This window comes from Oryzias latipes, chromosome 2 (assembly GCF_053564925.1).
Source record: "Oryzias latipes strain Hd-rR chromosome 2, Olatipes_Hd-rR_3.1".
Classification (NCBI taxonomy): Eukaryota; Metazoa; Chordata; class Actinopteri; order Beloniformes; family Adrianichthyidae; genus Oryzias; species Oryzias latipes.
In genome coordinates, this window is record NC_136238.1 from 51,543,902 (window position 1) to 51,566,281 (window position 22,380).

Genomic DNA, 22,380 nt, shown 5'->3' on the forward strand with positions numbered 1-22,380 from the left:
CCCCCAGGTCAGAACCAGAAACTCATCCGGACTCTGTGGAGGTTTGGTGTGCGACTTTTATTTGATTGTTCTTGCTCCAAAATACAAAAAACGATGAGCAGTAAAAGGCCCAGGTGAGTTTCACTTGCACGGTGTCGGTTCCTCGGACAGGAAGTGGTTCACCTGCACGGGGTCGGTTCCTCGGACAGGAAGTGGTTCACCTGCACGGGGTCGGTTCCTCGGACAGGAAGTGGTTCACCTGTTACAAAAAGACCAGGAAGGTCTGCTTCACTCCAGCCCGAAGGTGCTGGTCTCCTCCACCGCCGTCAGCAGTTTCTCGAACAGCATGGAGAAGGACTGGTAGGGGGGCAGGTCCAGACGGTTGAAGCAGGTGTGGGCCCTGCAGGGGAGAGAGGGGGAGGGGCCACAGAGAGGGAGGACTTCAGGTGCTAATAAAGGAGTGTCAGCTGGTGCTCCATGGGGGAGCCCTCTCTGGGCCCTGCAGGGGGGGCTCCAGCTGAAGGTGGGGACCGTGACCTCACCTCGGCAGGGAGGTGACCTTCCCCCACTTCTCCACGCAGAACTTGCGGGGTCCGTTGCTGCCGCGCAGAGCGGCAAAGCCCTCGTACGGGATGCTGGACGTCCCGGTCACAAACTGAGGGAGGGGGGGCGGAGCCGTCAGTCACCTGACCGTGCCCGCCGAGGGTCCATCAGAACAAGCTCACCTGCAGCAGCCGCAGTCTCTGCTCGTTGTTGAACCTCTCCACCGCCGCCCAGAACCAGCGGATCACGATGTGGTTGTCATGGTAACCTGAAGACGACACGGTCACTGCAGCTTGGCCTTTGGCCCCCCACTGTGCCCCCCTGCTTACCTCCTCGGTACTCCGTGTTGCTCCTCCAGTCGGACAGGTCTATCTCTGCCGTCCCAGCGATCACCAGCTCCAGCTCTCTGGCATCGAACACGGACACCAGCCTGGCGTCCACCACCTGCAGAGAGCCGTGAGAGTCAGGACGGTGCCAGCACGCCGTGGCGATGGGGCTGGATGGCCGTTTACCTCGTAGAACCCTCGGACCAGGCTTTCGGTCTGCTGGACCACTCCTCTTTCGATCCTCCATTTCACCATCCGCTCGATGTACTCCTTCTTGTTCCTCTCCGACACCGGGATGTTCCCCCCTCCGGGCTTGAGCTCCCGCTCTGTGATCTACAAGCAGAAGCCGGTGAAGGCGGGCCCCCCCATGGGCCCACCCAGGGGCCCGCCGCGAGCACGGGTACCTGTCCGAAGACCTCCTCGTTGACGGTGAAGGTCAGCTCCAGGATGCCCTCGATGTCGTTGTCCTTCATCCACTGCAGCGACTGGTGGAACTCCTCGTCCAGGTACTCCAGGTCGGTCAGGTCGCACGGGCTGCAGGAGGAACACACCTTACTTCCTGTCCCACCCCAGGAGGCCCTCTGACCACCCGTGCACTCACATGCGCAGGAGACCCTTGTAGAAGGGTCTGGTGAAGAAGGCGTCCAGCAGGTACTGATGGATGAGAGCCAGACCCAGAATCCGGCCGCTGAACCGGAACCTGAACCCAGAGAACCAGGACACGTGTGTGTGTGTGGTGTGTGAGCGTGTCTGTGTGAGTCTGTGTGTGTCTGAGTGTATTACCATTCATAATGGTTGTCCACAAAGGCTGACATGGGGCTGATCTGAACCGTGTAGGTGTCGTTGGCCGAGTACTCAAACAGACCATAATAAGGGTTGAAGAGCTCCCTCGAAACCAGGAAGAAGAACTCCCTGGAAGGCCCGCTGTAGTCCAGTCTGTAACACAGACAAGGAAACACACAAAGGTGTTTCAGGAGACCCAGTGTGTGACAATGGTGACCTTTGACCCTCAGATTGTGTATCTACATGAATGCAGGTGTGTTCTCTGAGCCCTCTAGACAAACAAATGTTCCCAAAGGAGAACACTGACGTAGAAAACAGTGAAACTGGGAAAGAATGAGTCTAGTTCTCACTGAGACGTTCATCTGTTGTTGGAAATAGATGAACTAAACCAGAACGTGTCATAAACACACCTCCATGGGACATGTCCCCATGTCTATGGGAGCCTTTGGCACAAAAACGTAGTTGGTGGTACGTTCCACTGTTCCACTTTGGTGCTACGTTCCACTGCTCATCCACACACCAGACAATGGTACGTTCCACTGCTCATCCACACACCAGACAATGGTACGTTCCACTGCTCATCCACACTCTGGACAATGGTACGTTCCACTGCTCATCCACACACCAGACAATGGTACGTTCCACTGCTCATCCACACACCAGACAATGGTACGTTCCACTGCTCATCCACACACCAGACAATGGTACGTTCCACTGCTCATCCACACTCTGGACAATGGTACGTTCCACTGCTCATCCACACACCAGACAATGGTACGTTCCACTGCTCATCCACACACCAGACAATGGTACGTTCCACTGCTCATCCACACACCAGACAATGGTACGTTCCACTGCTCATCCACACACCAGACAATGGTACGTTCCACTGCTCATCCACACTCTGGACAATGGTACGTTCCACTGCTCATCCACACACCAGACAATGGTACATTCCACTGCTCATCCACACTCTGGACAATGGTACGTTCCACTGCTCATCCACACTCTGGACAATGGTACGTTCCACTGTTCCACTTTGGTGCTACGTTCCACTGCTCATCCACACACCAGACAATGGTACGTTCCACTGTTCCACTTTGGTGCTACGTTCCACTGCTCATCCACACACCAAACAATGGTACGTTCCACTGCTCATCCACACACCAGACAATGGTACGTTCCACTGCTCATCCACACACCAGACAATGGTACGTTCCACTGCTCATTCACACTCTGGACAATGGTACGTTCCACTGCTCATCCACACTCTGGACAATGGTACGTTCCACTGCTCATCCACACTCTGGACAATGGTACGTTCCACTGCTCATCCACACTCTGGACAATGGTACGTTCCACTGCTCATTCACGCACCAGACAATGGTACGTTCCACTGCTCATCCACACACACAATGGTACGTTCCACTGCTCATCCACACTCTGGACAATGGTACGTACCACTGCTCATCCACACTCTGGACAATGGTACGTTCCACTGCTCATCCACACTCTGGACAATGGTACGTTCCACTGCTCCTCCACATCAGGCAATGGTACGTTCCACTGCTCATCCACACTCTGGACAATGGTACGTTCCACTGCTCATCCACACTCTGGACAATGGTACGTTCCACTGCTCATCCACACTCTGGACAATGGTACGTTCCACTCCTCATTCACGCACCAGACAATGGTACGTTCCACTGCTCATCCACACTCTGGACAGTGGTACGTTCCACTGCTCATTCACACTCTGGACAATGGTACGTTCCACTGCTCATTCACGCACCAGACAATGGTACGTTCCACTGCTCATCCACACTCTGGACAATGGTACGTTCCACTGCTCATCCACACACTGGACAATGGTACGTTCCACTGCTCATCCACACACTGGACAATGGTATGTTCCACTGCTCATCCACACACTGGACAATGGTATGTTCCACTGCTCATACACACCAGACAATGGTACGTTCCACTGCTCATCCACACTCTGGACAATGGTACATTCCACTGCTCCTCCACACACCAGGCAATGGTACGTTCCACTGCTCATACACACCAGACAATGGTACATTCCACTGCTCATCCACACACCAGACAATGGTACATTCCACTGCTCATCCACACACCAGACAATGGTACGTTCCACTGCTCCTCCACACACCAGGCAATGGTACGTTCCACTGCTCATACACACCAGACAATGGTACGTTCCACTGCTCCTCCACACACCAGGCAATGGTACGTTCCACTGCTCATACACACCAGACAATGGTACATTCCACTGCTCATCCACACACCAGACAATGGTCTGTTCCACTGCTCATCCACACTCTGGACAATGGTACGTTCCACTGTCATGTTGAGGTGGTGGTACGAGCCTCATGAGACCTGGTCGCCACACCGGCGCTCCCCTAAATGACCCTCCAGGGATCCGGACAACCCCAAACCGTACGGGTCAAGGCTTAGGTTGAGTAGCTTCGTGTCCCAACCCCCCCTGCTCAAATACTCACCCCTCCTCCCCCACAAAGCTGACGTAGAACTTGCTGCGCTGCAGGTCCTTCCTGGAGTAGCACATGATCTGGTTGAAGGCGTCTTCCAGCAGGTGGTCCCTCCGGATGCTGAGCCTGAGGGACACACAGGAAGGTGAGCATGCTGGACTAGGGCTGTGACGATAACTGCATCACTGCAGTGATGACCGCACTTTTTTTTTGAAAGTTCTGCATATGCTGCGTGATTGGAACTATAATAAACACATTAAACATGTTCATCTTTGCTGATAATTTACTTTGTCTGCTAGTCCTGTGTTCAGACTTCAAGGGTTTCTATGGGAAACCTTTTATCACTCTTCTCCTTCTCTCTGCTGTCACTGTCTCAGAGAAGCACGCGGCACATGCTCACTTCACTTACACACACACACACACGTGCGCTGTTTCAGAAACAAACACACACACGTCCTCATTCCACCAAAATAGGTTTCTGTCTTGTGAGGAAATACGACAAATTTACTGCGTTCTACCTATTCATTTCCGTTACAACCTGCGTGGGTTCTTAAGTGCGTGACACGGCCCCCCGCCGGAGGATTTTGTGTTGGGGGGGGGGGGGGGGGGTATTCACCTGTTCTCAGTCATGAACGCGCGCTGTTAGTAGGGTTGGGCGATGTCCCTTAAATTGGCCGTTGACGATGTTTGCCGTCAACCATCGGGATGGACGATGGCATCGTCGGGGGTGGGGGGTGGGGGTATTTTTACATTTTTCGTTCTTATATAACTGCTATTCGCTTTTTTGCTTTTTTCATTTTATTTCCCAACTAATGACTAATCCGCGATGATCCAGTATAAACGGAGGGAAGTGACTTTAACAAAAAAAGTAACAAAATAGAAAAGAAGTAGTCCGCTCCCGCACTTCACTAGTGAAGTGGACCGGCGGAGTGCGGACTTACAGCTTTGTGTTTGATGGGAAGGGGGGGGGGGGTTTACATGAGTGTTATGTGTGGGAGATTTAAGACTGCGACCCGTCCCGCAGCTCTAGGGGTACTAGCTACCGAACTCAGGACCGGGTCTAAAAGTGTGTGTCTGAGCACAGCTCGGATCGTCAGCACACACAGCGGTTTGAGCTTCAAAGCAGAAATGTCGCTCAGTCCTTAGAAAACAGTCAAACAATCACGCGGATTTGTGTTTCCAGTCGTGTCCCGACTAAATAAAGGCTGATGTTATTCTTACATGTTTACGTGCAGCCAGCAAGCAGCACCACCCAAAGCTAATGTTGTTAGCCCGTGTTAGCATACTGCTAATCCTGGCTTCGTTCAGAAAAAGCACTGACCACACGGATTAAAATTCAAATGATGAGCGAACAGGTGTTTCATAATAACCGTAACATTATTAAAGGCACGTTTAGAAGATCGTCTCGTATTTTACCGAGCTGACATGTCAATATGTTTAACATTGTTTTGTATTGAATTGTTACATTCAATAAAGTTTGAAAAAAAAAGCCGCTCGGCGGAATCTATATCCTTCCGGTTTTCAAACCCTACTGCGCATGTGCGAATGATTTATTCCGACGGAAAGTGTGACCTTAGTGAACGTTTTTATATTCTGAAAACATTTTTCTGGGCCCATGAACACGGTTGGATTCTAATCCGACCATTGATCCCATCAAGATATTTTGTACATGTAACCGCGGCTTATGGTGTCGACTCGCAACGTGGCGGGGGCGTGGCATCACGATGGTGGTCTCTCCATCGGGATGTCAGTCACCCATCACGATGGACGATGATATCGTCCATCGGCACAACCCTAGCTGTTAGATTTCCATGAATATCACTACATGTTTCGTTTGGGAACTATTTTGTTCAGCGTGACGTTACATGTCTGTATAAACAAAGGCGGAGCCTCCTGCCCCGCCTTCTTCAAGGCTACCAGAAAGGTGACGAGGTGTCCACAGTCTGTTTATTACTGGACAACATTTAATATTCTGAGAAGATCTCTGTACCAGAGAGCACAGGTGAAACTCCTGTGCATCTAGAGAGCAGAAGAATCAACACACACCCCCAACAGACGTGTGCACACCTCCCTCCCAGTCCCACACAAGACGCAGCACGCTCACACAGTCACAGTCAATCTACAACACCTACATAGTTAGTTCATTAGTTAGATAGGTAGTACCGTAGTTAGTTGTTACTGTTATTTGTTAATGAAGAATACTACGCTGTAATTGTGTTTATCTCCAATGCAGCCACCGGGGGATTTCTTTTTTCCTAGGGGGGGGGCTGCAGTTAACCGCGCCCCCTGGTGGTTCATCACCGCGGTGATCAAAAATCCGACACCGTCACAGCTCTATGCTGGACACTCCACCACAGCACAGGCGGGGCGGGGGGACTCACTTCAGCTTCCCGGGACCCTGGCCGTAACCTTTGGTTTCCAGCTTTCGGTAGAAGTTGCGTAGCTTGGCTTCAAAGTCTCTTTTGTAGGGGGCGGGGGCTCTGGCGTTGGCCCTCTGAGTGCCTGTGGGGGGGGGGGCACATATTTTCAGTCAGGTTCCACTCGTCGACACTGCGGCTTCATCAGGACTGTCGGCCCTACCCGGCGAGTTCTGGGGGGAGGACGCAGGCGACCCCCAGGGGGACTGGCAGTGGCTGGGGTGCAGTAAGGCGTGGGGGGGCACGTAGGACATGATGTCCTCGTCAAACAAGCTGCAGAGACACAGACAGGGTCGGAGTCCAACACGGACGCTCCTGTGACGTCATGAAGAGCTTACCTGAGCAGCATGACCAGGTCTGCGTCTCCGGACAGCCGGTTCAGGGCCGGCACGCCGTCTGAGCGGATCAGCTGGACCTTTTCCCTGTTGTCATGGCAACGAGGAGACAAAAAGGGACAGGAACACTGCAGGAATGACTCCAAACCCTGCTCCTCTGGTCCTGCAGGTGTGTCCGTGCACATACCTGAGAAGCTGGTTCCGGCTCAGGTCGGGTTGTCTCTCCTGCAGAATCTCGCAGATGTTCCCCTGACGCAGGAACGCCACGATCTTCTCGTTGTAAGCTGCAGACACAAGAACGTCCTGGTTGGTTGGAGAAGGCCTGCGGTTAGGGTGGGTGTGGGGGCTCAGGTCCAGGACCGTCCTCCTGGACTGGCCTGATAATAAGGGGGTCCCTGTCCCCCCCCCCCCCCCCCCCCCCCCCCCCTGAGGAACCAGTGTGATCTTTGGTGGAAGGACTCGAAAGTTTGAGTCCAGCCCCAATCCACCGCAAGCGGGGTTGAAACATGCCCCGGACAGTGGGGCGTCTTTTGAAATGTTTGCCCCTACAGGGGAGATGTTTCAAATCTGCCCCTGAGGGGGGCAGTTGTGGGGGTGGCTGGTTTGTAAGTCATTCCCTGAGGAGGCCATTTTTAAAACATGCAGGGTATTTTCAAATGCCCCTGGGGTCATTGCAGCATGGAGAAAATCTCTTCTGCAGGTGTCCACTCACCTGCTGGCACCGCCTCCTGGACCTGACCCCGCCCGGCTGAGGTCAAGGTGCTTGAAGGTCGCGGCAGCACTGCCGGCCCGGCGTGCCGGGAGTCCTCCCTCCACTGCAAAGGAAGGTCCAGTGAGCATCTACACCAACACCCCCCCTCTGAACAGCAGCCCGAGGCACGGTGACCCCGTGGAGTCTTACCCGTCTGCGGGGGCTAACCTCTCCGGCGCTGTGGCTGCGCTGCCGTGTCAAGTGTTGGTGGTGAGCCAGCACACTGGGGGGCCGGGCGCTCTGGACTGGCAGGCGGGGGTCGATGAAGGTGGTGGCGCGGCAGTTGTGATCTACAAAGAAAGACTACACACGGAGACGGAACACAGTTAACCGGTTTTCGTTCAACCGTTTGACAGAGCCAGCCAGCATGGTGAAGGGAGGTTCATGATAATGGCTTGTTTGGGACATTGTTGTCGGGGTCAACAGTAGGCGGAGCCCGCACTTTACAACCCTGTGTGTGACCAGCAGAACAAGAGCTATAGCTGTGAAGTTTCGTAACCATAGTTTTGGTTGTTTGGAGGCAAACCGCCATCTTGGACTGTGGTTTTTCACTGCAGGTTGGCACAGGTCACATGACTTTCTGATAAGAAACATGGAGATTTTAGGAGGTGGTCTCCATTTTGTTTTTCTTCTGTGGTCAGTTTTATGACAGCAGACCAAAAACAGTGTTGTGCCAAAAGTCCTGCTGGTATGAAGAGATGCCACTGGTTCCTGGTTTGGACGGTGCCTTAAACGAGGACTGTCGTTGCGTAAATGCTGATCCTCCTAGAGAGGACCCCATGTATCTGAACTCATGCCCGTTCATGCTAGCAGACGTTGCTTCGCTGTGATTGGCTGGCGTGTGGACCCACCTTGCCCGTGTGGTCGTGCTTCATCTCCCAGCCTCTGGGCAGCTCCAGCTGCTTGTTGGCAAACATGTTGAGGAAGGCCACCAGGTCGCGGTTGTGCTGGTACCGCTCAAAGTGGTGTGCGTCCCGGCGGACCTTACTGACCATGTGCTTCAGACACGTGTTGGTGGAGAACATGCGGTAGGCACTCTGAGGAGATAAGGTTCCATCTTAGAACAGAAATGCCACCACCTTCCACTGGAGCAGCGTTCAGTCAGGTCTGACCAACGTTTCAGCTCCTCAACACCATCACGTTTGTAAGGCAACCATCACTCAGCATCAGTGTGACCTCAGTCCAGGAGAACCCCCACACATGTAGACCAGTCCCACATGGATCATTCACACCACAAGCAGAGAGAAGCTACCATTTCTTACGGGGTTTGAATGCAGCACAGTGAAAAAGTCTGGACTACTGAGGAACCTGCAGCTGGGGGACTGGAGGAGGGACACTCGAGACCTGGACCCAGACTGACCACTGTCCCTGCGCAGGTCTGGAGGCAGAAGCAGAGCGTGAAGGACGCACACAGCAGGACTGATAACACGCATGTGTAGTTTGCATGTGTAACCTGAAACGAGGGGCGGAGCCTCCACCTCGTCTCCCTGCAGCTCAGCTGCCGGCTGCTCCTCGGCTCTGCAGTGGTTGGTCATGGTCCTGTGGATGTTCTGGTACCTGACCAAAGGGAAGTTCTGCTTCAGGACACACCTGACAGACCTCACCGCTGGGACCGGGACTCTGGTTCTTCTCACCTGCGGATCAGCTGCTCCATCTGCTGGGTGGAGCTGGACCTCTGAAAGGTCTGTGGGGCGGGGGGCGCCGTGGGCCGCTGCCACGTGGTGGTTCTGTTGACATGGTCCACGTAGAAGATGCGGCCGTGGCTGTCGACCCGAGCCTCCCAGTCTGGAAGCAGCAGATGAGACGGTCCAGAACCGCCGGGTCACCAACGGTCAGGATGTCTTCCCGCCTCATTTTCTGTCTTTGGTTGTCTTTGTCTGATCAGCCCTTCTAGCCAGATCACCCTTATGTGAAATAATACTCCCACCTCCGTGCGCCACAGTTAAAGTGAGCGTGACGCAGACACACCAAGGAAAGCAGCCCAACTCACCCGGAGGCAGCGCTTCATCCACCCGTTGGTAGCGGCTGATATCATTACGGACCGATGGCAGAGAACGGACGGACTGATGGCCGCCGCCGGCAGCCACAGCGCCTGCACGCACACACACACACATCCAAACGCACATGCACGCACAAATGCACGCACGCACACACACACATCCACACACACACATCCACACACACATCCACACACAGGCGGGCACACGCACACATCCAAACGCACATGCACGCACGCACACACACATTCACACACACATCCACACACACGCGGGCACACGCACACATCCAAACGCACATGCACGCACAAATGCACGCACGCACACACACACACATCCACACACACACGCACACACCCAAACGCACATGCACGCACACACACACACATCCACACACATGCACGCACAAATGCACGCACGCACACACACATCCACACACACAGGTACACGCACGCACAAACACACATATCCAAACGCACATGCACGCACAAATGCACGCACACACACACACATGCACACAGGCACACGCACACACACACACACCCAAACGCACATGCACGCACAAATGCACGCACGCACACACACATCCAAACGCACATGCACAAATGCACGCACGCACACACACACACATCCACGCACGCACACACATCCACACACACACATCCACACACACATCCAAACGCACATGCACGCACGTACACACACACACATCCACGCACGCACACACATCCACACACACATGCACGCACACACACATCCAAACGCACACGCACACACAAATGCACGCACGCACACACACACACATCCACACACACGCGCGCACACAAAGTGTGACTTTTGAGCAAATGAAATCTCTTTTAATCCATAAAAGTATACATATTAGATTAAGTATACTTGAGTATAAATACAGAAACTATAATATAGACTATGTACGTGTAGTGTAGGGAGTAAACTGACTCATTACTTCTTTAGACTAAATCATTTTAGGTTTAAAATATATAATAACTACAGTAAGACTTTACACACTTGTAGTTCAGACTATGTATACTTGTTATTTACTTAAACAAACCCCCCCTGTGCCGGCACCAATGCTGCCACAGCTCCCATCTGAGGTGCTAACCAAGCCACAGAGAGCAATGAGGGGCTCAGGGATTCAAACCTGTAACCCTGTGGCCAGAGGTCGACCGCACCTTCCCTGGGCCGTGGTGTTCACTACAGAGTATGAGCGTCCCTCTTTTGATGGGCGGGACATCCAGGGGGGCTGGTACCCCAAAGGAAGGGGGCATCTGTAGGACTCACCTGTCTCTCCTTCCCCAGGCCTGGTCCGGGCTTCATCCTTCCTGGTTCTGGATTTGTCCTGGTTCTGCTCCAACCCCTCAGACAGCCTCCTCCACACGGCTCCTCCCTTCTCCGGGGCTCCGCCCCCCTCAGCTCCTGCATGTAAACGTTTGTCAGTCCGGTCGGGGTTTCCGGCAGGAGTCTAACCCCGCCCCCTTACCAGGCTCAGAACCCCCCACAGTGACCCCTGCGCTGCTGCTGGGGGTGGGGGCCGCTCCGGCTGGCCCGGTGGCCTCGCTGCTGGATGACTCCGCCCCCTCTTCCTCTGCCTTTGGAGCCGTTTCTTTCCCAGCATCCACCTCCTGAAAGGGAGAAGATCCGTGACACGGATGCCCCCCCTGAAAGACAGGAGGAAGCAGGGACCCACCTGGATGGGTGACAGCGGTCCGTGGGAGGAGCCAGAGGCCCCATCATTCTCACAACAGCCCGGTTCTGTTTGGACCTGTGACAGCTCTGCGGCAGACCCGCCCGTCCCTGAGACACCGGCCTCCGGTCCGGCTTCAGGGTCGTCAGACCCGGCGGCTGCGCTCTGCTGTGGCTCCGCCTCCTGCCGCCGACCCGCCGCGTCCTCCTCCTCGTCCGAGTCGATGTGCAGCATGGCGCTGAGCCGGGTGTCCGTGGGGAAACTGGAGCGGAGCCTTGGCAGAGGCGCCGCTCGCCCCCCCATGCTGGGAGGGGCTTCGATGGCGTCCAGGTAGTCGTTGAGGGACACCTGCCTCTGGCAGTGGGGCCCTGAAGCCCCTCCCCTCTCTCTGGCTTCACACCACAGGGTGCCGTCGCCGTAGAAACCGTTCAGGCGGCCCACTTCCGGACCGGACAGGGATGGCTCGAACACGCAATGAGGGGAGGAAGAGTGCGGCAGGTCTTCATCATCTGACGGCGTTTCAGCGCCCCCCAGCGCGGTCGCTCCAAGATCCACGGCTGCTTCTGCACAGTAAGGGGAGAGGGGCGGGGTCGGTCTCTGATGAACTTTGACCTACATCGTTCTCCCGGAGAGACCAGGAGTTCTCAGAGAACGTCAAAATCATCAGAACCATCAGACCCGTCAGAATCATCACGAGTCACGGCTTTATGATGAAGACGGGTCAGCGCCGGGCGGCAGAAGGAGGGAGCGTTTGTAAACGAGTCGTGGCGTCACCATGGAAACCACCACCAGAGCTTCAGCTGATTGGCCATGACTGTTGGGGTGTGTGTGTTTGTGTTGCTGAAAGCATTGTAAGCGTTCCTCTACAACACGGACACAGAGTTCTGCAGACGGTTCTGCAGCAGGTTCTGCTCAGGACCACCCACCTTCAGAACCAGGAGAGGTGAGGCTGACTCTGAAGCTGAGCTGGCCGCTCACGTGGTCGGTGGGGAGGCGGCGGCTCAGCCCGAAGCTGAGCTCGTGGTCGCTGTGCAGACGACAAAGAGAGAGAGCTTTGTGGAACACAACCCCTGATACACACACACACACACACAGAAAAAGATACACATAGTGACATTAAGAAACACACACAAAGTCACACACACAAGAGAATCTTTGGAGGGAGCTGAAACTCTGTGTTGCTCAGTGACAGCCCTGAACCCTGACTGATCTAGAGAAGATCTGTATGGAGGAATGGGCCAAAATCCCTGCTGCAGTGTGTAGAAACCTAGAGAAGAACTACAGAAACCGTTTGACCTCTGGAACTGGTAACAAAGGTTTTTGGACCAAATATTCAAGTTGTTTAACCCAAGTCATCAAATACTTATTGACCTCACTGTAGACATGCATATACAGTCAGGACCATCAATATTTGGACAGAGAGACATCCTTTCTATTTTAGTTTCTGTACATTACCACAGTGAATTTGAAATAAAACAACTCAGATGCCATTGAAGTGCAGACTTTCAGCTCTTATTCCATGGGATGAACAAAAAGATTGCAGAAAAATGTGAAAAACTAAAGCGTTTTTAACACAATCCCTTCATTTCATGGGCTGGTAAGTAATTGGATAATTGACTTCATGCTATTGCATGGGCAGGTGTGGGCAATTCCCTTGTTATGTCATTATGGGTGAAGCAGATAAAAGGCCTGGAGTTGGTTAGAGGACTCGTGCTGCATTTGGAAGATTTTGCTGTGAACAGACAACATGTGTTCAAAGGAGCTCTCCATGCAGGTGAAAGGAGCCATCATTAAGCTGAGAAAACAGAAAAAAAAAACATGCCAGAAACTGCTACAGTATTAGGAGTGGCTAAATCAACAGTGTGGTCCATGCTGAGAAAGAAAGAAAACACTGGTGAACTCAGCAACGCCAAAAGACCTGGACGTCCACGGAAGACAACAGTGGTGGATGATGGCAGAATCATTTCATGGTGAAGAGGAACCCATTCACAACAGCCAACCAAGTGAACAACACTCTCCAGGAGGTAGGCGGATCAATATCCAAGTCTACCATAAAAGAAGACTGCATGAAAGAAGATCCAGAGGGAACACTGCAAGATGCAAGCCACTCAGAAGCCTCAAGAATAGGAAGGCTAGACTGGACTTTGATAAAAAGCATCTAAAAAAGTTCTGGAAAAACATTCTATGGACAGATGAAACCATAATCAACCTCTACCAGAATGATGGCAAGAGAAAAGTATGGAGAAGGCGTGGAGAAGCTCCTGATCCAAAGCACACTACATCATCAGTAAAACACGGTGGAGGCAGTGTGATGGTCTGGGCCTGCATGGCTGCTAGTGGCACTGGAACACTAGTGTTCATTGATGACGTGACACAGGACAGAAGCAGCCCAATGAATTCTGAGGTGTTCAGAGACAGACTGTCTGCGCATATCCAGGTGAATGCAGCCAAAGCAACTCAGGAGTTTATTAAAGCAAAGAAGTAGAATATTCTTGAATGTCCAAGTCAGTCACCTGATCTGAACCCATTGAGCAGCATTTCACTTGTTGAAGACTAAACTTCAGACAGAAAGGCCCACAAACAAACAGCAACTGTTTGCTGCTGCAGTAAAGGCCTGGCAGAGCATTCAGAAGGAGAAAACCAGCATCTGCTGATGTCCATGAGTTCAAGACTTCAGGCTGTCATTGACAACAAAGGCTTTTCAACCAAATATTAGGAATGACCATTTGGTTTGCAGTTACTTCATTTGTCCAATGACTTACCAGCCCATGAAATGAAGGGATTGTGTTTAAAAAATGTTTTAGTTTTTCACATTTTTATACAATCTTTTTGTTCAACCCGTGGAATAAAAGCTGAAAGTCTGCACTTCAATGGCATCTGAGTTGTTTTATTTCAAATTCACTGTGGTAATGGACAGAAACTACATTAGACAGAATGTGTGTCTGTCCAAATATTGATGGTCCTGACTGTAGATATTCACTAACATGCACAAACACTAAAACGCACACTGATCCAACGGGTCACACGTGCACGCAGACCCTCACATAAGCACACATGCACACACGTGCACGCAGACCCTCACATAAGCACACATGCACACACACACACGTGCACGCAGACCCTCACGTAAGCACACATGCACACACACACACGTGCACGCAGACCCTCACGTGCGCGTTTGTCCTTCCAGGAGTCTCTGAACAGGAACAACCAGCTGACCCAGGAAGCGCTTAATGATTGGCCGGCTCTTGGCGAACTTGTCCTTCACCTCAACCTCCAGCACGTCGCTCAGGAGCGCCACGAAGGTGAACTTCTGCGGCACAGACACACTCTTCATCGTCATGGTGGTTTGGCACCACCATGGCGGAGCCACAGAACCCACACTGACCTCTCCGTGCCACGCGGGGTTGGTGGTGTTGAGGACGATGGAGGAGCGCCTCTCCTGACCCTGGTGGGTGAACTTGGGGAGGCCAGTCCTCCTGCCGGGCTGGATGGACATCTTCAGGTAGGGGTCGGGGTTGAAGAACATCCCCTTCTTCAGTCCCACGGCTCTGACGTCTGAAAGGGAGAACCTCAGGAGTCGTTCCTCAGAGACTCCACGGTCTTCTGCTTCCCCTTACCTGAAATGGTGAAGGTGACCAGCCTCTGACAGAGCTCCCCGCCCGACGGCTCCTCCCGTTCACCTTCACTCCTCACCTGGAGACGAACCGAACCAAACGCTGGGATGTTGGAACGATTGATAAACGTCAGCAGAGCTCCTCTCACCAAACCCTAGTGGTTGGTATCGACTGGCCTGTTAGTGAGGCCTCTGACACATGGATGAATCCAACGCGTGTACACACACATGTACACACACAGCAGAAAACACATGTACACACACAACAAAAAAAACACACAGCAGCCCGCAGACATACGTACCAGAACTCCAGGATTCTGGACGGTGATGCAGGGTGTAGACGCTCGTAGAGCTCCACTCAGTCCGTGGTAGTACCTGAAGCAGATCTTTGTTTCCGCTGTCGGAGACAAACATAGGTTAGCTTTCTATCGTCTGATTAGGAAACCCAGCTGTACACAAACTAGTCCCTACAGACCACCGTCAGGCAGATCAATACCGGATCACCAACAGACCAACTTTAGGCTGTCCCTTCTCATCTGAAGCCCCTCCCCTCTTGGTTTTAAACCCACATTAGGCGTGTGGGGTCCTTTGGCAGATTACAGACTCACGTTCTGTAAAGTAGGGTTCTGGCTCCAGCCTCCATACGATGTGTCCTGTCTGGGTGCCGTTGACGCCGCGGTTCTTGGAGTCCCACATGTTTGCCACACACGTCTCGTCTGTCAAACGTCAACAGTGTTTCACCAAAGACTCCTGGTCAGAGCTTACAGTCACACAAAGATGTCGACAATCTACAGTATAACCCGTTCAGAGAAGAAGCTCGGGTAGAACCCATTCACTGGTTTCATGGTACATTTCTCCTTCAACATCATGAAGTCTGCAAGTGCCCCTTACTGGAAAGCAACCCCAAACCACCATGCTTCCACCCCCAAACTTAACTGTTGGAATGCTGTTATGGGGTGGGGGGTGCCATTTCTTCTCTAAACATGGTGTGTAGACTGTCAGTCATGTAACCATCCTCTGGTCTCCCAGTAATCCAGAAACTTCTCCAAATGATCGTCCAAACTTTAACTGAGCCTCAACCTGCTTTTTGTAGTACTAACGTGAATCCGTGTTTTTGTTACGTATTACTAAGAAGATTGGAGGTTACAGGTCATGTGAATACTCTAACGTGGCTAACATGTAGCGTGTTCCAAACTGACGGACTTATCTTTTGCTCTTGTGTCTCCCTTAATGCACCTTAAAATATGGCACCTGCTGACACAAGGTCTGCCGAAGGGATTCTTGGCTCTTGGAGAACTATTCTTTGGACTCCTCGGACACGGATCTTACAGTTTGTTGTGTTTGCAGTTCAATTTTATTTCTATAGCCCAATAGCCATCTAAATGGGGCTTATACCAGTTGTTGTACAAGTACAGGGAATCAGTCATAAAATACCAGAGGTACTTGCTAAACTACACAGCCTGAGCTAAACTCGCCATCCCTAGCCTTAGGTGAAATTGGTTTTCTTGGTTTTTCTAGCTTACGGCCCATATAGCATTCAGGAAATACGTCTCTAACCATCCATCAGGATGTGCCCTAACGATAAGATTACAGAGATTTTGGGAGAGTTCTTTGCATTCTTATTAAGTAGAAATGACAAATCCATCAATCAGGATTAAAGGAGCTGAAATCAATTAGTACTAATAATAATAATAATAATCATGGATTGGATTTATCTGTGCTTTTCCAGACGCTCAAAGCACTTACATTGTGTCCATTATTCATTCACTCCTCATTCATACTTGGTGATGGTAGCTACGGTTGTAGCCACAGCTGCCCTGGGGCAGACTGACAGAGGCGTGGCTGGCAGTTGGCGCCTACAGCCCCTCTGACCATCACCGGGACATTCATGCACATTCACACACCAGTGGAGCCACACTGGAGGCAAGGAGGGTGAAATGTCTGGCCCAAGGACACAACGACAGTTGGCTGGGGGGAGCGGGGATCGAACCACCGACCCTTCGATCATTGGACGACCCACTAAACCGCCTGAGCCACTGCCGCGGGGCGGGGTTCTCAATACTGACACATTAGAGGGATCTCCTGGATTTTGGGCCTTCTTATCCTCTTGTGTTCGACACTTATTCCCTGTGTCGTTTCAGTTTACTTAAAACCTCGACCTGTGTACTTACATGTCCTAATTTCTGTGTATGAACGTCATATTTAGCGGGAATGTCTGATGGAAATATTGTGTCAGTTTGGCCTTTGCTGATAGAAATGCTGTCAAATTCATGTTTCCTCTGCTGCTTTTCATGTTAGCATGGCGCTACTTCCATACATAAGAGAGTATCAACCCCAACTCAACCATTGACGTATCGACCACCAACTGTCGGCAGGTCATGGGACGGTTAGGGGGCAGAACAGGGGGCCAGTCAGGAGCTGATCAGAAAGTGGGTCAGTGACCTCTCAGAGGACAGATCCTATCAGGGGCCAGGTCTGGGCGGACTGATCAGTGTTTGGTTTGATTTATGCATCTCTACTATATAGTCCATATGAATCGGGTCATCTACAACCCTTCCCACCCCCCAACACCCAACTTAGGTCTATTCAGGCATGCTGACATAATCACAGGGGCGTGAACCCACAGCAGGTTCTGGAAGGGCTCACCAATGTGGTAGAGTCCAATCCAGTCGGTGGCGTCCACCTCCTCCTTGATGTCCCAGGATATGACCAGCTGCCCGTGGCCCAGAGTCAACTGGTACGTGGACGCCGTCAGCGATGAGCGGCCCTCCGAGGTCAACAGGTCTGTGTCGCTGTTGGCCCGCTGGAGCCCCGCCCCCATTCCTTCTGCTGTCATGGAGGAGGAAGGGGCCTCCTGTTCCGACAGGGTGTGGAGGCCGTCAGGGCCAATCGTGTACGGCCGGGAGGGAAGGCCGCGTCGGCGCTCCGTCAGGACGGGATCCCGACCTCCATCACTGTGAGAAGATGATAATGGGGGGGCCGAGGAGGAAGCCATAGCAGCTGCTGCCATGGCTGAAGGGAGGAAACTTTTTGTCAGGTGGGGGTATTGGCAGTGGTGGTGTGAAACGGGGGCAGAAGAAAGAAACAGCAAATGATGGAGGAAGAAAGTCTTCAGTCCTCCAGCAGAAAAGGAACTAGAACAAAGATGGAGCAGCTCTGCCGGTACTCATGCGTCCTCATCGCTTGAGCGAGGCAGTGTTCATCATCCGTCCGCCCATCAACCGAGCTTCCACCAACAGAGGCGTGTCTGCAGCCGAACGGAGCAGGAGGTTACGGAGGGACAGGTGTGCCGGACCAGCATCAGTCCAGACGGAAGAGGAGATGTGCGGCCGAGACCACGGTCATCCTCCAACTGTGAAACACAAGAGATGGAACAACCAATCAGAGACCCTTCAGTCAATAGAAAAGACAAAACAACCAATGAGAGACCCTTCAGTCAAACCAAAAGATAAAACAACCAATGAGACTTCAGTCAATAGAAAAGACAAGACAACCAATCACAGACCCTAGGGTCAATAGAAAAGACAAGACAACCAATCACAGACCCTAGGGTCAATAGAAAAGACAAGACAACCAATGAGAGACCCTTCAGTCAAACCAAAAGATAAAACAACCAATGAGACTTCAGTCAATAGAAATACAAAACAACCAATCAGAGACCCTAGGGTCAATAGAAAAGACAAGACAACCAATCACAGACCCTTCAGTCAATAGAAAAGACAAGACAACCAATCACAGACCCTTCAGTCAATAGAAAAGACAAGACAACCAATCACAGACCCCTGAGTCAAACAAAACAAAAAATAACCTAAAAAGAAAACTTTTTTAAGGTTGATCTTCCAGAAAAATTGATTTAAGACGACATCATTTCTATTTCTCTGCACGAAATATGAAGTGCAGTTTGTTTTAAATGAAGAAAACCATAAACAACCGATGGTACTAGAGTTTAAGAGCTGCTGGGACCAGCACCCCCCACCCCTCCCAGTAAAGCTTAGACTGGAGACACACTGGAGCAGCCCTCAGACCGGACATAACCGCTATGCAGATGATGCCGTTTTGTTCCCACATGGTCTGAATGTCCTGTCCGAGGGGTCAGCCACAGGTCTGCTCCTGCTGATCCAGGAATAGAACAATGAGGGGGTGGAGACAGTTTCCTGCCCCCCACACGCTCACATTCCTCTGAGGAGGCCTCTTCGTCCTCTCCTCTTCCTCAGTCTGTCACAGACTACAGTCCGTCCAGCAGAAGAAACGTTTAGAGAAGGTTCTGGTTCTAGTTCATCAAACCTGCTTTGATCCAGGTCTCCTGTTGTCGGTGCGAACCGCTCACTGTCAGAGAACTGGACTGGCTGACGAATCAGGAGTGAGCTTGTAGGAAGGCCCACCCCTACCCCTTCAAAGCACGCTCTGCAAAATCTGTCAGCCAATCGGTTTGAATGCTGCACTGGGGGGCCAGCAGGCTCCTCCTACTTTTACTGAGGCATCTGATTGGTCGGTTTCTAACTTGAATAACTTGAACTACAGAAAAAAATAGGATCATCCAGAAAAAGGTTCCACATCCAGACTCTGACCAATAGAATGACCAACAGCTGGTTATTTCTCTACAGAAGTCTATGGGATTCTGGCTGAAGCCACTTCCTGTTTGGAAATGCCAGAGGGGCGGAGTCACTCAGTCAGTCAGCGGCGTGGACCAGAACCCAAAGGAAATCCATTGGTACAGATGGAGCTGTTCATGTGACCCCGCCCTGAAACCTGGGGAAGGTCCTGGCCTCACAACACCTCTCCCAGAATCCCCATCACCATGGCAACCAGGAGCTGGACGCAGGGATGAGGGCTTTCAAACCTGCAACCGCTGCTGCAGGTGTGATCTGATGAACGCCGTCCTCGGTACATCAGACGGTTTTCTCCAGACCTCTGAGGTGAAGGCGGGTCAGGATGGGCATCCACAGCACTGACCCGGAACCAGAACCTACACCCCAAAATCCCACAGAACCACAGGTATCCAACCCACAGATCCAGAACTTCCGGTTCTGGGATGCACGGAGGGGGTCGGTGTTCTCCAGAGGAACCTCCTCGGGCCTCATAAGTTACAGCATAACATGAGCATGCCCCCCACCCTGCGCGCCCAAGGAAACACCTCTCACCGTCTCCACGCGCGCGTTCACGCGCTGCTTTCATCTCCAGCGAGGCCTCATCCTCATCACCGGTCCTTCCTGAGCTTCCCGGCCGGATATGCGGCTCCGCAGCCCCGCCACAGCCCGGCGTCGCCCCGCTCCGTCTGCATGAGCTCCGGCGGAGCTGATAGAGGGGGGGGGGGGTCCGTTCTCCCCGAAAACACGCGAGAAACACCGAATCTGATCCACGGACGGCGAGCGGGAGGGACCGCGGCTTCCGTTTCAGCCTCAGACCGATGTTTTCATCAGAGCCGAGGAGGATGAGGATGGGTGGGCGGGGCCTTCCTGTGTGTGAGCGGATCTCGCCCAATCAGCGCCGCTGGCAGAAGTTCGCCTCTGCTTTGCGGCGTTCCGCCCAGTCCTGCCTTCAGACGAGCTTCGGACCAGCTTCAGGCTAACTTCACGCTAACTTCAGGCTAACTTCAGACCAGCTTCAGGCTAAGTTCAGATCCAATTCAGTCCAGCTTCTATGGAGTTAATTCAGTCTCAATAATCAGAAACGCACACAAACTGTTTCACAACTGTAATGTTATACAAACATGAAAAAAATGCAAATATTTTGTTCAACAAATGCACAGGCTAACTTCAGGCTAACTTCAGATCAGCTTCAGGCTAACTTCACACTAACTTCAGGCTAACTTCAGACCAGCTTCAGGCTAACTTCAGATCAGCTTCAGGCTAACTTCACACTAACTTCAGCTTCAGATCAGCTTCAGGCTAACTTCACGCTAACTTCAGGCTAACTTCAGATCAGCTTCAGGCTAAGTTCAGATCCAATTCAGTCCAGCTTCTATGGAGTTAATTCAGTCTCAATAATCAGAAACACACACAAACTGTTTCACAACTGTAATGTTATACAAACATGAAAAAAAAATGCAAATATTTTGTTCAACAAATGCACAGGCTAACTTCAGGCTAACTTTAGATCAGCTTCAGGCTAACTTCACACTAACTTCAGGCTAACTTCAGACCAGCTTCAGGCTAACTTCAGACCAGCTTCAGGCTAACTTCAGATCAGCTTCAGGCTAACTTCACACTAACTTCAGGCTAACTTCAGATCAGCTTCAGGCTAACTTCACACTAACTTCAGGCTAACTTCAGACCAGCTTCAAGCTAACTTCACGCTAACTTCAGGCTAACTTCAGATCAGCTTCAGGCTAACTTCACACTAACTTCAGACCAGCTTCGGCTAACTTCAGATCATCTTCAGGCAAACTTCACACTAGCTTCAGGCTAACTTCAGATCAGCTTCAGGCTAACTTCACACTAACTTCAGCTTCAGATCAGCTTCAGGCTAACTTCACGCTAACTTCAGGCTAACTTCAGATCAGCTTCAGGCTAACTTCACACTAACTTCAGGCTAACTTCAGACCAACTTCAGGCTAACTTCACGCTAACTTCAGTCTAACTTCAGGCTAACTTCAGATCAGCTTCAGGCTAACTTCAGGCTAAACTCAGACCAGCTTCAAGCTAACTTCAGATCATCTTCAGGCAAACTTCACACTAGCTTCAGGCTAACTTCAGATCAGCTTCAGGCTAACTTCACACTAACTTCAGGCTAACTTCAGACCAACTTCAGGCTAACTTCACGCTAACTTCAGTCTAACTTCAGGCTAACTTCAGATCAGCTTCAGGCTAACTTCAGGCTAACCTCAGACCAGCTTCAGGCTAACTTCACACTAACTTCAGGCTAACTTCAGACCAGCTTCGGCTAACTTCAGATCATCTTCAGGCTAACTAAAGACCAGCTTCAGGCTAACTTCACACTAACTTCAGGCTAACTTAAGATCAGCTTCAGGCAAACTTCAGACTAACTTCAGATCATCTTCAGGCAAACTTCACACTAACTTCAGGCTAACTTCAGACCCGCTTCAGGCTAACTTCATGCTAACTTCAGGCTAACTTTAGATCAGCTTCAGGCCAACTTCACACTAACTTCAGGCTAACTTCAGACCAGCTTCAAGCTAACTTCACGCTAACTTCAGGCTTACTTCAGATCAGCTTCAGGCTAACTTCACACTAACTTCAGGCTAACTTCAGACCAGCTTCGGCTAACTTCAGATCATCTTCAGGCAAACTTCACACTAACTTCAGGCTAACTTCAGACCAGCTTCAGGCTAACTTCACGCTAACTTCAGGTTAACTTCAGATCAGCTTCAGGCTAACTTCAGATCAACTTCAGGCTAACTTCAGACCAACTTCAGGCTAACTTCAGACCAGCTTCGGCTAACTTCAGATCATCTTCAGGCA

The 22,380-nt window shown here is 51.7% G+C and overlaps 1 protein-coding gene across 4 annotated transcripts; it reads right to left on the minus strand.

Moving 5' to 3' along the window:
• Positions 1-38: 38 nt before the first annotated feature.
• Positions 39-20,439, minus strand: LOC101169094 (E3 ubiquitin-protein ligase HECW2-like). Of its 4 annotated transcripts, none has more exons than XR_013653930.1 (32): positions 20,101-20,439; positions 17,606-18,311; positions 15,568-15,675; positions 15,262-15,356; positions 14,964-15,039; positions 14,732-14,901; positions 14,514-14,656; positions 12,270-12,370; positions 11,347-11,906; positions 11,140-11,281; positions 10,941-11,075; positions 9,635-9,736; positions 9,279-9,429; positions 9,098-9,201; positions 8,907-9,022; positions 8,496-8,681; positions 7,795-7,947; positions 7,606-7,708; positions 7,081-7,177; positions 6,897-6,980; positions 6,722-6,831; positions 6,523-6,643; positions 4,154-4,267; positions 1,632-1,784; positions 1,450-1,548; positions 1,253-1,382; positions 1,035-1,181; positions 852-966; positions 705-790; positions 522-634; positions 201-379; positions 39-162 (listed from the first exon to the last, which is right to left on the minus strand). XR_013653930.1 is itself a non-coding variant. In XM_023963814.2 (32 exons), the coding sequence occupies exons 2-31, from the start codon at positions 17,967-17,969 to the stop codon at positions 268-270; spliced, it is 4,290 nt and encodes a 1,429-aa protein (XP_023819582.1). In that variant the 5' UTR covers positions 17,970-18,311; positions 20,101-20,439; the 3' UTR covers positions 39-162; positions 239-267. The 4 variants fall into 4 exon arrangements, 3 of the variants coding, with proteins under 3 accessions (XP_023819582.1, XP_023819580.1, XP_078798492.1); XM_023963814.2 differs by having other exon boundaries at positions 239-379; XM_023963812.2 differs by having other exon boundaries at positions 39-379.
• Between the last annotated feature and the right edge of the window lie 1,941 nt (positions 20,440-22,380).